Source organism: Pyrus communis, chromosome 6 (assembly GCF_963583255.1).
Source record: "Pyrus communis chromosome 6, drPyrComm1.1, whole genome shotgun sequence".
Taxonomy (NCBI): domain Eukaryota; kingdom Viridiplantae; phylum Streptophyta; class Magnoliopsida; order Rosales; family Rosaceae; genus Pyrus; species Pyrus communis.
Window position 1 is genome coordinate 16,927,829 of NC_084808.1, and position 15,255 is coordinate 16,943,083.

At 35.7% G+C, this 15,255-nt stretch overlaps 1 protein-coding gene across 1 annotated transcript; it reads right to left on the reverse strand.

Annotated features, from left to right (window-relative positions):
• Nucleotides 1–1,283: 1,283 nt before the first annotated feature.
• LOC137737024 (uncharacterized) lies at nucleotides 1,284–8,935 on the reverse strand. The gene is made up of 18 exons (XM_068476368.1): nucleotides 8,440–8,935; nucleotides 6,383–6,625; nucleotides 5,503–5,566; nucleotides 5,291–5,420; nucleotides 5,063–5,207; nucleotides 4,692–4,940; nucleotides 4,519–4,603; nucleotides 4,068–4,170; nucleotides 3,713–3,838; nucleotides 3,522–3,635; nucleotides 3,169–3,287; nucleotides 2,932–3,019; nucleotides 2,758–2,850; nucleotides 2,543–2,632; nucleotides 2,307–2,426; nucleotides 2,104–2,195; nucleotides 1,771–1,828; nucleotides 1,284–1,571 (listed from the first exon to the last, which is right to left on the reverse strand). The coding sequence occupies exons 1-18, from the start codon at nucleotides 8,642–8,644 to the stop codon at nucleotides 1,491–1,493; spliced, it is 2,205 nt and encodes a 734-aa protein (XP_068332469.1). The 5' UTR covers nucleotides 8,645–8,935; the 3' UTR covers nucleotides 1,284–1,490.
• Nucleotides 8,936–15,255: the final 6,320 nt, after the last annotated feature.

Here is a 15,255-nt window from a genome sequence, read left to right on the forward strand (position 1 = left end):
GGAACTGGAAAGAAGAATACCAAATGAGGCACTGATTTGTTGAGGTATTTATTTTTGCTTGGAAAAAAATTGAGATATTGTGGATTATTACTTACATATATAGAACTATAAGCTTTTGAGATTAGGAGACAAAACCCACAAATTCAAATCAGACAAAAAATAAATTAAAAATTTAACACACTTAAAGATCAAACTCCAAAAGGGTGTTAAAAACAAGGCTTATTTGATCCATTGAGTGTGAAAGTTTTGAGCTTTGAAGAAGCAGAGGAGGAGAGTTGTTAACCAAACAGCATTATCCATGTATTAGGATGTTGACCGTAGGCAGGAAAAATCCTTTTTTGACACCATATCCAGAGGAGTTGATTAGACTGCTGTATTCTATAACTAGCTTTGAGAAACAACTTTAAGCTTTAGATGATGTGTTCTCATAACCTCCTGCTCTGTAAACGATTTGTGTAGGTTTTGGAAGTGGTGCTACTAAACCTCATACACCCCACAATCAAGTTGTTTACACCTGAACTCATGATAAAATTTATGGATCCGACATGTATGTATACGTATTTATTTTCTAATAGTGTTCAGATTTTCACTTGGTTTTTTTTATTAATTTGTGGACCAATTTTAGTTGCTAATCATTGTTGTAAAGGTTAATTAGTCCAATTACTTGAGATGGGTGTGTTAAATTGTGGTTACGGTTTCAAACCCGCAGCAGAGCGCGGGCATCTGTGCTAGTATAAGCTATTTAGAAGGAGAAGTCCTATCTTGTAATCGAGAAAAAACAGCACCATCACCCAAAGAATACATACATGCAATAACTTTGTAATAGATAGTATTGAGGTGATGGTGCCACTAAAATGGCGTCTCGGTTACAAGACAAATTTTCTCCTATTTTATGCCTAGAGCGCAGAGAAAAAACCTCCACAGGTGCCTCGAAATTAGCTTCATAGTAGGTACAAACATATAAAGGATGAGGATCTGAGGGTATGGAAGAATTTTTTTTTTTGGAACCAGAAAATATTCATTACTAGTTGTCATTTGGGAAACAGTTTAGGGGGAGGATCTATCATCCATGGAGTATCTGCTTGATAATCATGCTCATGGTCGTGCTCCTGCTCCTGCTTCTTGTCATTGTAATACTTAAAAGATGGACGAGCGTAGACTATAATTTGAAAAGATGGGGAATTGAATAAATAGGGACAGAAAATTTGAAAACATGAAATTGCAGCGGTCAGATTAACTGTATCATGTCCTCGGTACGGCATTACTACAAAAGGAGACAAAACTTGGTGAGAAGTAGAATTCTGTTAATAGGTAGTATAGATTACATTGGAGATTTGGATTTCGGAATACGTTTTCGTATAAGAGGTACTAGTGTTGCAAACATATAAACAGAAAAAGAATGACAAGAATACATCTTTGCTACTATTTCACGTATCTACACATCCTCCGGAAAGCCTCAGCGTCTCTTGCAGCATCGTTATGTATCACATCTACGGATCAACAAAGACTGCTTGCTTCGCCGACTCTCCATTAACACGATCGCTGGATTCCACTTCATAATCACTCTGTTTCTGCACAACACCAAATACTTGTTACTACAACGATAATCCAACACGCCGATGGAGAGAATGGTAAGAGGGTGAGTCAGCTAAAGGCAGGAAAACAAATCCATCTCAATGTTGAAAATTTCCCCCTCTGGCAATATATGCAAATCATATTCCATGCACACAAAATATAAGCATATGAGGAGGCCTGCAGGTATGTACATACTTCGGAAGGAGGATCAACTGTAAACAAATTTATGGATCGAGGGTTGAAACCGAGCGTGCTGAAAACACATGAAAGAAAACAGATGTCAGTTAAAGAGACGACCCAAAGACAACACCTTATAGGAACTGTATTCAACCCGCACGGGATGCAAAATGGATAACAAGATTCATAATTTAATCGATGAATATCTAACATGTTCAATATTTACACGGAAAGTTCTGCACTGAAAATTTGACAAATATACAACCTATTTCAAATAAGGACAGAAAGGGGAAAAATGAGCACGTTGTTGCTTTTTAATTTATTCCTCTATAAGGAGAGAAGATAGTTTACCAGCGAGATAGAACTAGCTGCCACAGGTACGGAATAAAGAACTCCTCCGGATGACTCTCTTGTTCATATGTGAACCGCAACTGAGTGAACATCTGAGAAAAGATTTTTAGGACATTTTAAACAATCTCCAGGTAGCAACCGTGCACTTCGGCCACGTTATTCAACAATCAAAATTTCTTTTTTCATTTCTTTTCCTTTTTTACCTTCATCCCTTCACCCCGCCATGATCTGCAATTAATTATTATGACTTGGAGTACTTTCTCTACTGACCATTCACCATCCGTATTCTGGGCATCCATGCGGCTATTGAAAAAATCTAACACCTACAAAGCCAAACAAAAAGTACAATTCAAATGCACTAAGAAAACATGGTCCAAGTAATCACCAAAACTTGCCTATTAATTTGAAAACAGGATAAGCTACAAGTTCTGTAACATACAGTGTAGATGTTTTCAAGCAGCTCGCTGAAGCGTGGATGATTCCTGAAAGGCTGAAAAACCTCCTGCCTGTGCATTATTGCATATACAACCTGTCCATTGCATACAGTGAGGAATATGGAAAACAGAAAAAATTATAAAGTGATAGCATTAATCATTTTGTGTGAACAATATAACACTAACACAGACAGACCCCTGCTAGTGTACATGCGAGTACCTCAGGATTTCGTGGCAAGGCATAAGTCAAAATTGCATTTAATATTTCAAGAACTAGTCTCAAGAAGTCGGTATATATATGCATCTCTGTTGACTGCAATAGGAAAAATTCTAGCTCAGTCGACAAAAGAATGGGAAAGGGTGTCAATGATAAGTTAAGGAGTGTTGTCATTACTGTATCATCTGCAAGGCCATTTCCTTCAAATGAGTTGCCTTTGGCTATTCGCATCTGATTATCTCGCACTTCTGCTAATTTGTTATACCTAAATCAAATATTACACAGAGAAATATTTTAAAAACTTTTAACAAAAAAAATCATGCCAGAAGTGCATGAAAGAATAACTTTGTAAACTACAAAACAAGTAGAAATGAAAAATATAAAGCTCATGGAGAACAACATAAAAGGTCATACTTTCGAGAGAGCATATCAAAAAGGCTGACCAATCTCTGGGATGAGTATGCACTCAAACGGTGGACATGAGGTGCCATGTTTGCCAAAGTTGCCAGACAAGTTGTATGGAGATAAACATCCTATTACAATGTAACAAACCAAACATGTTAGGAAAGTTACAAAATCTTCAAAGAAATGATGCCCATGATCATACCACCCAAAAACTATTGTCATGACTTTGTTAAAGTATTTAAAAGCTTAATCTCGAGGTCTTACATCCAACTAACATAAATATAAAGTCATATAAGCAATCTGACAATAACACTTGCAAGAAAATTCATGAAAATTCACTGTGACAATGGAAAGATGGATACCCGCAACTTCGATAGGTTATACTGCACTGTCCGTATCAGCGTAATGACCATTAACGAACCAAGAGATGTTTGATGGAGGAGACGTTCTTTATACCAGGGAACACTAGGAAGTATCTGTTCACATGATAAATACATTAACAGGAGGCCTAATGAATAAAAGTCTAGTGCTGGCTACCACAGGTGATCCTTACCAATTTGTGAATGCTGGCATTAAAAGAAGAATCCTGACTAAGTATGAGAAGAATAATAAGCAACATGTAGATTTGATTAGATGTCCTCTTTGGAGCATTGTATAAAGCTTCCAGTATAGGCATCAACTGTCCATTTCAAAAACATATTAGCATCAAGTTTCATATCAATGTAGAAGCAAACTTGATGACGCAAGGCATTTACAAACAGAAATGACTAGTCCAAATAGCATGAATCAAAATTGGTAAATCACTACCTATGAAATATCTCCAAAGTCTAACACTCAAGGACATAAGTTGAAAAACAATATCATCTTAATAACTTTTTTTCATGACAAGATAAGCTTCTGTTCCATACCAGTGTATCCAAATCAGTTCGCACCAAGACATACTCCAGAAAGCCAGCATTCCCTTGCAACAAAGAGTAAAGCAAAAGAGCAGCAGCCTCATCAGCCAAGTACCTGCAGAAACACAACAAAATTGTTAGGTGATACTCAAAAAACAAAAGGGGGAAACAAACTTGGAGCAAGGTTGAAATAAGGAATAGAGATTAAATCTGTTTGAATTAAGAGTGAGAGATTTTTTTCCCCTACCACAATAAATAAATAAATAAAACTAACAAAAATATTTGTCCTCTCCCACACCACTAAGATCTTTTTAAACCCTAATTTGGTGTCTGCTGTATCACACTCAATTGTCAACAATCTTATTATCTACATAATAATGCAGACAAAGAATTAGCCTATACTTGATAAAATAGTAAATCAAATTTAAAAATAAAAAGTACACAAGAAAAGAGAGCGACTCACATCCCAAGAGCATCGAACAGAGACGCAAAAGGTAACCTCAAAACTGGACCAACATGTACATTACCCTCAGTATCTGCACGATCAACTGCAAGCAAGGAACATATCTACTCAAGTTATGTGAATATGCCTTCGAAATAAGATTACGTAAAGAGACAAACAAGAAAGCATTTTACATTCAACATCTGTTGCATGTTCTAAGGCCTTGCAGTAAGGGTTGTCAGAAAAATGTGTACTCCCTTTCAAAAGGGAATCTGAAGCAGTTGTATCATTACTTTTATCTGTAATTGGTTCAATGCCCTCAACACATTTACGATAATGAATGAGAATAAGTAGCACGTGGAGACTGCAGTCTGCCAACAGACTTCTTGAGCCTTCACCGCTAGAACTGACAAGAAAGTTGAATGGCAATAACATGAAATTTGCTGCAAATCAAAAAATTGACATCAACAGAGAGAAATTTAAGTTTCAACATTTCCCAACCGGTAAACAATCTTTATATAAGTAAACAGTAAGCTTTAATAATGCATCAAGGATACCGCCATACCAGCTGCAGAACCAACTCTTTGTAAAACACCAGGCTGACTTCCTTCAGAATATACAGAATAAGATGCACTATTTAGGGATATGGAAGGTCCTGAAATGTAACTGAGGAGCAGTCTACGGACAACCACGAGAACCAAAGAACTTTCCTGAGCATTGAAGAAGTGGTGTAAGATAATTGAAACAACAGGAAATTTGGATGAAACATAACGCAAGAGTTTCATCAAGTAACCTGAGACATTGCTGCATCGATGAATGGGTTCACATCTTCCGGTCCTGGAGATGGCCCGGAAAGAAGCTGAGTTGACATCGCAACCAGCATGAAGTTAAGCAGCTCCAAATGAAGGAGGTATGTATCAGGACTTGTGACAAAGATGATATATAATCAGAAAAAATACAACATAATCTCAATCATAAGGAACAAGTGGGTGCTTGAGGATGTACCTTACATCTATTGACCCAATAAAGCTAAGCACACTATGCATAACAAATTCCTGAGTGTTTAAATCTGCAAAATTGATATACAAAAATAACTATAGATTTATGTTGTGATCAAATATATCTTATTTTAAAATCAAATGAAGCATAACCCAGGTAATAAAGATAACTAAACAAAAAAAAAAAAAGTAACATAAACATAATTGAACTTGGAAAGATGGTAGAGTAGAAAAGATAACCAAACCAAATAAAAGATGAAACATAAACCTAATTGGACCAGGAAAGAAGGTAGAGAAGGAAGGCAAAAACTTCTTCAAAAGCTCATTGAAATCCTCCACAATCCAGCTTCTCTAACCACCACCACCACCTGCGCTCACCTCTCTTCTCTCTCTGAAGGAAGGCAAAAACTACTTCAAAAACTTCTCTCTCTCTCTCTCTCTCTCTCTCTCTCTCTCTCTCTCTCTCTCTTAATTGGACTCGGAAAGACAGTAGAGAAGGAAGGAAAAAACTTCTTCAAAAGCTCATTGAAATCCTCCACAATCCAGCTTCTCTAACCACCACCACCACCCACGCTCGCCTCTCTTCTCTCTCTGAAGGAAGGCAAAAACTTCTCTCCCCTAAACCCTCTCTCTCTCTCTCTCTCTCTCTCTCTCTCTAGGTTCTAGTTGATTCGCAAGACCATAGGCTATCATCAGAATAGGAACGAGAGTAAAACAACCCTTTCACCTACCAAGTCTCGTGACACAACGAATTAATTTATGACGCAATTTAAGCTGAACATTCTGATTTCGTGAAGATTTCATAAGAAAATCATAAAAAGGGCCTTGATACAAACTCATTCTTGGATTGATATTAATTATAGCCAACAGAATACCAAGTGAAGTACCTTTTGTAATATCAGTTGGCATTGGTTCACTTTCATCAAGGGATAAATGCAACTCTTCAATCTTCTCATCCTTCGCATTTTCAATGAAGTACTTTAGAAAGATGGATGAGATGTACACTGCATTTACAGCCTTCATATAAACAATAGAAGGCGCACCAGAAGAGGTTGAAATCGATTCTTGCAAACACCGTGCCATGTGGATCAAAATCTTTGCAAGATGCCTGGTACGATAGTTGTTTTGTGCTGCAAATGAGGGAAAATGAGATATGGAAACGTAGAAAAATTATAATGTATATATGAAATATTTAACATTAAAACAAAGAGCCAAGATAAGCACTTGCATATAAGCTAACAGATGGTCAACTGGAAATGCGTTTAAAATGGATTCTCATGCACATTTCTAGAACTTACAGGAATTATGGGTGCATGTTTGGTACGAACATAGTCAACAATCTCAAGATTCAAGAAGCCATGACCAAATAATATCAAAACTTTACATAACCCTTTTGGAAAAGAGGGAAGCACAGTAACAAAATCATTCAATACCTAGCAGCAAATCACAATTTTTAAGATTTTGTGGAAACCTTAAACGGTCACGGCTGAGGTCGTGTGATATATTTGCAAATTTGCAATTATTGACAGGATTTGAATTCTACAAAATCTCGTGTTCCCACAAATGGGTTATGGGTTTGGATTCACTAGAGTTCATTCTTTGGGCAGGGTTATTTAGAAAATACTTGAGAAAGTCATCTGAAAAAGTGTCCAAGTAACTGCTCAACTTATTAACCTACATCTAATATTTCAACAAGCTTAGCCCATAACTGTTTTAAGTTCCATGTACATATTTAACTTTCAAAATGATCTAATTTGATGACATAGGTGCTTTGACATTCTGACGAGAAAACATTCAGGTAGTGAGCAGCATTGTGGCTGATCTAAAATAAATATTAATAATTTAATCTACCCCAATATTTCTATATACACTCGTGCAGAAGTTTGGGCAATTCTCTACTTCACTTACTAATGGATAGAAGGAGTGATTGGTTGTATTGCTAAATGCAATTGAACTGTGGCTAGATATTCCTTTGCTCAAAACTTTATAGCCCTTATCAGTATCTACTATGGAAGAGTGAAACAGATAGAAAGATTAAATGACTTGAAAATCAGGCTCTCAGAAAGAAAAAGAAAATAAATAAAATGAACAATACCTTGTTTTTTACAACAATCCTCCAGAATTCAATATATCAAAAGACCATTGGTGATGGAGGAGCATTCAATAAATTAGATTTTTTCTACTTTCTTATGTGTGAGGCACATTAACCTTGGAGTGATTCCAAGGTACCTTCGGTGTGATGCCAGAATTTTTTTTAATTCTCTATTGGAGGGATCCCAATACACCTTCGATGTGATGCCAAAGGCGAAAGTGACTCAAGTGAGTCCGGATCTTCTTCTATATTCCTATCTATTTCTACTGTCCTACATCAATTGGGCAGCTCCCAGTAACCCACAGATAGTGTTTTCAACAGTCTAAGGACCAGTTGAACAGAAAGCCTCTTGGAGAAAGATCCTATGGCCTTGGTGTAACACAAGCTCAGAATAAAGCAGTTAGGTAAGTGTAGGGAGTCTTTAAAGGCCGAATCTCGAATCAAAAGGTATTTGTACACAAACGTATTCATTGTATAAAAAATAAAAATTTCCACACAGCAAACAAGTTTTTCTCCACTGATTTCTGCCCCAAGATAGTTGCTTTTTTAAGTAATTATTGTTCTCTGTATAGTGGATTAAGTAATTCTGGGTCCATTGGAGGACAATTAACTGTCTTTAACAACGGTTTAAACTAACAATGAAAATCTGTTAACCTAAGTTGATCCTAATCCTTATTAGAACATTATTAATCAATATCCAAAACTACAAACCGACGTAGTCATGCTTCGATTTGATCAGAAATAATGCCAATGCCGCAGATAACTGAACCCTAATTGCACTTTTGGCGCACAATTAATCAAAGAGAGCATTTTGTTATATAAAAACCACGAGAGAGAGAGAGATTGACGAACCGAGAGTTTGGCAAGCTTGATGAACGCGGTCAGGCTGCCAGTGTAGATTGAGAGGGAGTTGGAGGAGTTTGTTCCAGAAATCGGAAGATAACGGAAACGACTCGTCGCCGATGAAGGTGCTAATCAGGTACTCCACCGTTTCAAGTGGGCGCGAGGCGGAGCTGGTGCTGCTGCCCCATCGCGGCGTAGAAGGCACGGCTCCCATTACAACAAATGCAGAAGAGTCGTTTCGAATGCGCCGAGTGAAGTAATTGAACCGACGACGACTAAGATCAGAGGGCCGGCGAGAAGATCTCGGAGGTGCAATTGGTGGAGGTCGTCGAAGGGGATGGCATTACAGAAAGGGTTTGGGGTTTGGGGGTTTGGATCTTCAGAGGAGATTGAAATCGAGATATGAGGCGTTTGATGCGGTGGAGAAGACGAAGGAGGAAAGGGGTGCTTGAAAAGGAAGGTGCAGCTGTGCCTGTGCCGGTGCCTGTCTATGACTTTGGAGCAATTTTCGGTTTTCGAAAAACGACGTCCTAATTTCATTTATTTTCTTTTTTTCAATCCTAATTTCATTTTTCATTGAATTCCCTTTTCTACCCTCCATAATCAAAATTTAATTTACAAATTTTTACCCCCAAAATATTTGTTACCCCGTAGAATATTTTTCTTGTGAAAAAATACCATTTACGCCTTATCTTTCCAACACACTTAGTTTTGACATGTCCACGATTTTGTTAAGTAAATATCAACAAAAATAGCCAAAAAGCTTACGATTTCAAACTTTATTGTGCAAGGTAAGAAAATTAAAATCTCATGACTAATTTAAAAAAAAAAAGACTCCTAACTTGAAAATTGTAAAAGAACATTAGCCCAATAAAAAAATATGCCGTGCATATAGATGACCCACGTAGACGTAGGTATGAATAAGCTTTCATCTTGGTTTTCCTCCGGCATTTATACTATCTCATTATTTCCTTAAAGATAACGAGGACATAAACAAATTGAGACACATATTACTCTCTTTTTACTTAAATCTCTCTAAGAATAGACAAGTTCTCTCAGTTTTTTATTCATAAGAAATTGATTTTTTTTTTTTTTGGAGAGGAATAAGTTCAAATTGATCATTCAGTATTGTCTTGTTTTATTTTTTGAATAGGCCTTCGAAGAAAATTCGAATAAGTCCGAATTGAGAGACATGTTGTCTTGTTTTATTTTTCAAATAGGTTTTTGGAGAAAATTCGAGTAGTCAAAAGTAATGGCATTTTAGTCATTCCACATATATAGCTTGGAAGGAAGACTTTTGACACCAAAATTGCTAATTCCATGTTTGAGGGTTTTAGGCAATATTTTGTTCAAAAACCATGACTTCAATCGGCAGGAAATTCTCTCTTTACCAAAATTAAAATTTTAAGTCTGTCTCTGTCAATCACCATTCAGCAGTAGTGTACAATTCTCATATAAATTAATAGTTTTTTGTTTTTTTGTCAAAATTAATTAATAGTTTTTTTATTAAGATTAAACTTTGATAGGGTGCACAACGTGGCACCAAATTAATGTGCACCATGGGAAACCATGACCTTTGGCTTGGGTGATCCAAGACTAAATCATATTTGGCTTAATCAATAATCATTCATACTTTTTTAACTTAAGCTTCATGGGTTTGATGGTAATTGAAACTTAGTTTCTACATGTATCACATTTACGAATTACAATTTTCTACAGGGATTGTATATATAGAGCTGGAGTATACATGCGAGTCTCACCTTAAGGGATAACATAATTATTAGGGTTTTTATCACAAATAGTCCCTAAAATTGATCAAACTCATCACTTTGGTCCCTCACTTTGAAAATCAATCAGTGTCGTTCCTGACATTTACTACCCCACATCAATTTGGTATTTCCGTTAAGATTTCGTCAATTATTCTATTAGTTTGTATGTGGGACCCACAAATCCAATGAAATTGTAACACGTGGATTACACAAAATAAGGGCTTTTATTGCAAATGGTCCCTGACATTGATCCAACTCCTCATTTTGGTCCCTGAGTTTCAAAGATCAATACATTTGGTCCTTAACTTTCACTATCGCACATCAATTTAGTCCTTCCGTTAAAATTTCATCGATATTTTTTGTTTGTGCTGATGTGGTCCTACTAATCCAATCCTATGGCTCTATATGGATGAACTATAAGAAACTATTTTTTTTTACGAGTGAACCAATGGACGAGTATTCCGTGCTGACATTTTTCTCACATCCCACAACCCCAATTAGAAAAGAAAATAAAAATCAATCTAAAATGGATAAAATTGAATCCAAAATCAATTCAAACTTGATAGGATTATAACCAACCAAAGAGAATGAATAGTAGTTTAGGAGGCCAAGTAGTTTAATGGTGTTATGGTGCCTTCCTTTTGTTTTTTAGCATACCCTGATGAAGACGACGATGACTTTTTTTTTCTTTTAGTTTTGGTTTTAATTTCTTATTTTACTTTTAGTTTTAAATCTTAAAAAAAATAGTTTCTTATAGTTAATCCACATGGCGCTATATGATTGGATTAGTGAGGCAAAAAATATTGACGAAGCTTTAACGGAAGGATTAAATTGATGTGCGGTATTGAAAGTCAAGAACCAAATTTATCGATTTTTGAAACTCAGGGACTAAAATGAGGAGTTGGACCAATGTCAGGGACCATTTGCGATAAAAACCCTTATTTTGTGTAATTCACGTGTCACCATTTCATTGAATTTGTGGGTCCCACATACAAACTAACAAAATAGTTGATGGAATCTTAATGGAATAACCAAATTGATGTGCGGTAGTGAATTTTAGCGACGACATTGATTGAATTTGAAAGTGAGGGACCAAAATGATTAGTTTGATCAATTTTAAGGACCATTTGTGATAAAAAAAAAGCCTAATTATGATTGATAAGATTGTTGTAACACATTTAGGTTGTCAAAGGTTAGAAGTCTTTGAATGTGTTGATCAAATCGTCACGTGATATCACTAATTCACTTGTTACAATATCATTAGACCACCTAATTGATATTATATGGACCTAAGACACAAAATTAATGAAGCAAGTATATAATTATAGTTTGAGTGCATTTATGACATCAAGGGACAGTCACATTGAAAAATAAGTCATCAAAAAAGTGTTTATCAACTAACTCTAATCGTGAATGTAGACAACACCGTAGCCATATAATTAAAAGTGTAATAAAAAACCATTTCACTTGTTAACTAACACTTCAAATACGGATTCAACATGCCACTAATGGGTCATTTATTGTCAACAACTTAACTAGTAAGTTAGAACTTTGATCACAAAAGACGTAAGTGTCATTCAATAATATTACATTCTTCAACATAAATAGGGTAATTATATTGATGGGTTGGACTTGTCTTGATGGTTATTGAGGAATGGTTTCATACCAATCATAATAGATAAGTGTTGGAAAATGTTGATGAAAGGGTAGGGATTGAGAGAGCCAAACCAGTGGGTAGGATGATGACATAGTGGGCAACCTAGGGTTTTCATTGAATGGGATTAAGATCAAGTTGGGGTGTCCGTCGGTGGCTAAGGACGAGCTTTCTAAGATGATGTCATGGTAGGGCCTTGTTTAGGAAGAGTCTAGAAGACTTTGTTATATGATTGAGGGACACTGCCGTTGGATTTCATTTGAATTTGAAGCTGCCAACGTCCTCTGACGACCCACCACCAACGAAAACGAAATCTCAACCCTAAACAAATAAACAAAAGAAAAAGTTGGACAAGCCAATTACAGAAGCTAATTTGCTTAATTAGTATTTTGGATTGTTTTGTTTAGTGCTTTTGGAAAGCATTTCAATAATATCTTTATTCAAGTTGCTTATGCTTTTGGTTTTTGATGGATCCATATTATCTTTAAACTTTTTTTCTTTTCACAATAGTACAAAAATACAAACGAAATCTAAATATCACAAAATTATTGCAATTTGACACGCGTGAATAAACTTAATTAATTAATCTTTAAAATTTTGATAAGTTGTTCTTGTGTAGTATGTGTGACTATGATTTGCAAGCAAAATATGAATATTTTATATGTAAGACTCCAAAAATTATTATAAAATTCAAATGCACCAAACACTAAAATTGCTTCTTTTTCTTTCTTATTTTCAGCAGTTATGTAGCATATGGTATTGCCAAAGTTTTGTTTCATACCCTAACTTTTTCCAGAGACTCTTCACATCAAAGTAGGTGAGAACCACATTTTACAGAAAAATACTGCAAACTCAGCTTATTTTGTATTTTTTTTTCCAGGCAACTTACTTTGTAACACTAAAAGAATGTTACAATTAAGAATCATTTAGAGTATGACAATTGAAAAAATGATGAGTTTAATTTCCAAGTGAAACTCTTGTAAATAAGAGGTCTTAGGTTCGATTCTCGACAAATACGAATTCGAATCAATTATAAGGTTTAACTCACTCTCCCACCCTCTTAGCACTATAGATTATATGCGAATGTATCCAAACTTATCAATGTCAGAGTGTTTTTTCTAATTGTTATTTCTTCAGTACAAAAGTTTTTTCCTCAAAAGTCTTTCGAAACCCTTGTCCGTCAATTCAAAGTAGATATAGCCCAACATCCATTGGAATTTAGTAGATGCATAACCAGACTACAAGTACTGTAAGTGAAAATTCCCCTACTTGTAGAGCTAACAATTTTCAACGCTACTCACCAAATATTAGTTTTGTTTGTTAGGTTGGAAGGTTGACGCAAAAATTGAAAATTCCAAATGGCCAAAAAAGTTGGCGATACTCCAAACTCTGATAGTCTGATTTCAAACTATTTGACTGATTCTTCATAACTAACAGTCTCTAGAAACTAGAACATCCCTCCATACATCTCAAAGGTTTTTATTTATTTTTGAAAGGATCATGACATTCCCATGTCTGAGATCATCCAAGTTCAAGACCATTCACATGCACAACACTGCCACCCTCTAGGTCTCTGGGATGTGCCCCCATTCACATTAACTGGCATGTATAAAGACTTACGGACCTCCACGGCCTGTTCTGTTTGATCGTCCTCAAATTTCATGTGCTTATTCAAAAAGTATGCTACTGCACCTAATATATGAGTTTTGGTGAGAAATGGAGGAAGGCCTTGGTCATAGAGTCTCTCCAGTGGCAGAGGATGATCAGGGACCGCATTCGAAGACACAAAGCTTACTGGGTCTTGATCAAGATTCAGTTTTTGTGTATAATGCAGTCATTGATCATCCTCTACCTGTATATTTTTGTTTACGTTATATTATATTCAGTTGTCAACTTGTTATGAACATCTTCACTAATATATGAGTGGAAAAATAAGATGGATGAGTGAGAATAACACTGCCTTTTGCTTTCTGATACATAAAATGTCCCGTGTGGAAAAAGGTTTTCGATCGCATGCAAAATAATGGCGTAGAGACCCCAAGGAGGAAATGTGGTAAATTCGTCACTTGTGAATTATGTATCCAAATTCCAAAGGCCATGCAGCAAAGGAAAAGATCTGCATGTTGGGCCTTGGGCCTCAACTGCTTTGTAAATGTCAGCCCAATAACTAAACACATTTATTTTTCTCACATCCCTTCTTATTTTTTAATACTTAATTGGTATTCTACTATTTAATCTTCCATATATACCCTTCCTACTTTTTGATGGTAATTAATGAAAGATTAAATAGGGAGGGGTATATATGGAAGATTAAATAGTAGGATACCAATTAAGTATTAAAAAATATGAAGAGATGTGGGAAAAGTAGTTAAGGGTGTGTGAAAATCACAACCCTTTCTAAATTGAGTTTTTGTCACAAAGTTCTTTTAAATTGATCTAATTCCTCATTATAGTATCTGAAGTTAATAATCTATCAATGTTGTTCTTGAACTTTAGTGTCACAAATCAATTTAATCATTCCGTTAGAAGTAGATTGAGATGTACATAATGCGTGGACCCACAAGTCCAATTAAGGGAGGTCATGTGGATTAAAAATAATAAAAAATCAATAACCAAAGGAAATTTGAAAATAATAACAATAAAAAAACTGAAAATTACACCATTCCTCCTGCAAAACCCTCATGCCCATTCCTCGACTCCCTAACTTGCCGCCGCAACATTAACTACCATCACACACCTCTCTCTCTCGTGTTCCCGACCGCCCTCGTCAGCGGCCATACCCAAAACCCCTCCCGCCTTGCCACTCTAACATAACCCAGCTACCCATCAAAACCAAAACATCAATAACCACACAACCCAGCTACCTTTCTCTCTCATCTCCCCCTTCCACCTCTCTCTGCCTCCTCTTTCTTCTTCTTTCTTTCTCCACTTTGTTGCAAGGGCTTGTGGCATTCATCTTCCCTTACACCTGATGTCTTGAGTTTGATTTTCATTTTCTTTAATATCGCGAGGATCAAAAACAGAAAGAAAAATAAAATATTGAGACTAGTTTCACGTCGAACATGTTTACCATAATCAAGGTGAAGAAGTATTCAAACTTGTCGCTTCTTTAAGGAGATGTATTCAATTGAAAATTTGAGAAATTTTAATAGATTTATAAAACTATGAATTTTTATAGAGTTTAATTGATTTGTAGAGATTTAATATAAAATTTTAATTCAATTCTCTCGAAATATCATGGGAAGATGTGAGATTTATGGATGCTTAAAATACACTACAAAATCTCTCCAATTCCCTCTAATTCCTCAATTTTCTCAAATTCTTTAAAATTAATTTCTAATTGAATACACCTAGAATGTTATAAATTTCTTTAAAATCCTAATTGAATACATCCGGATTTCT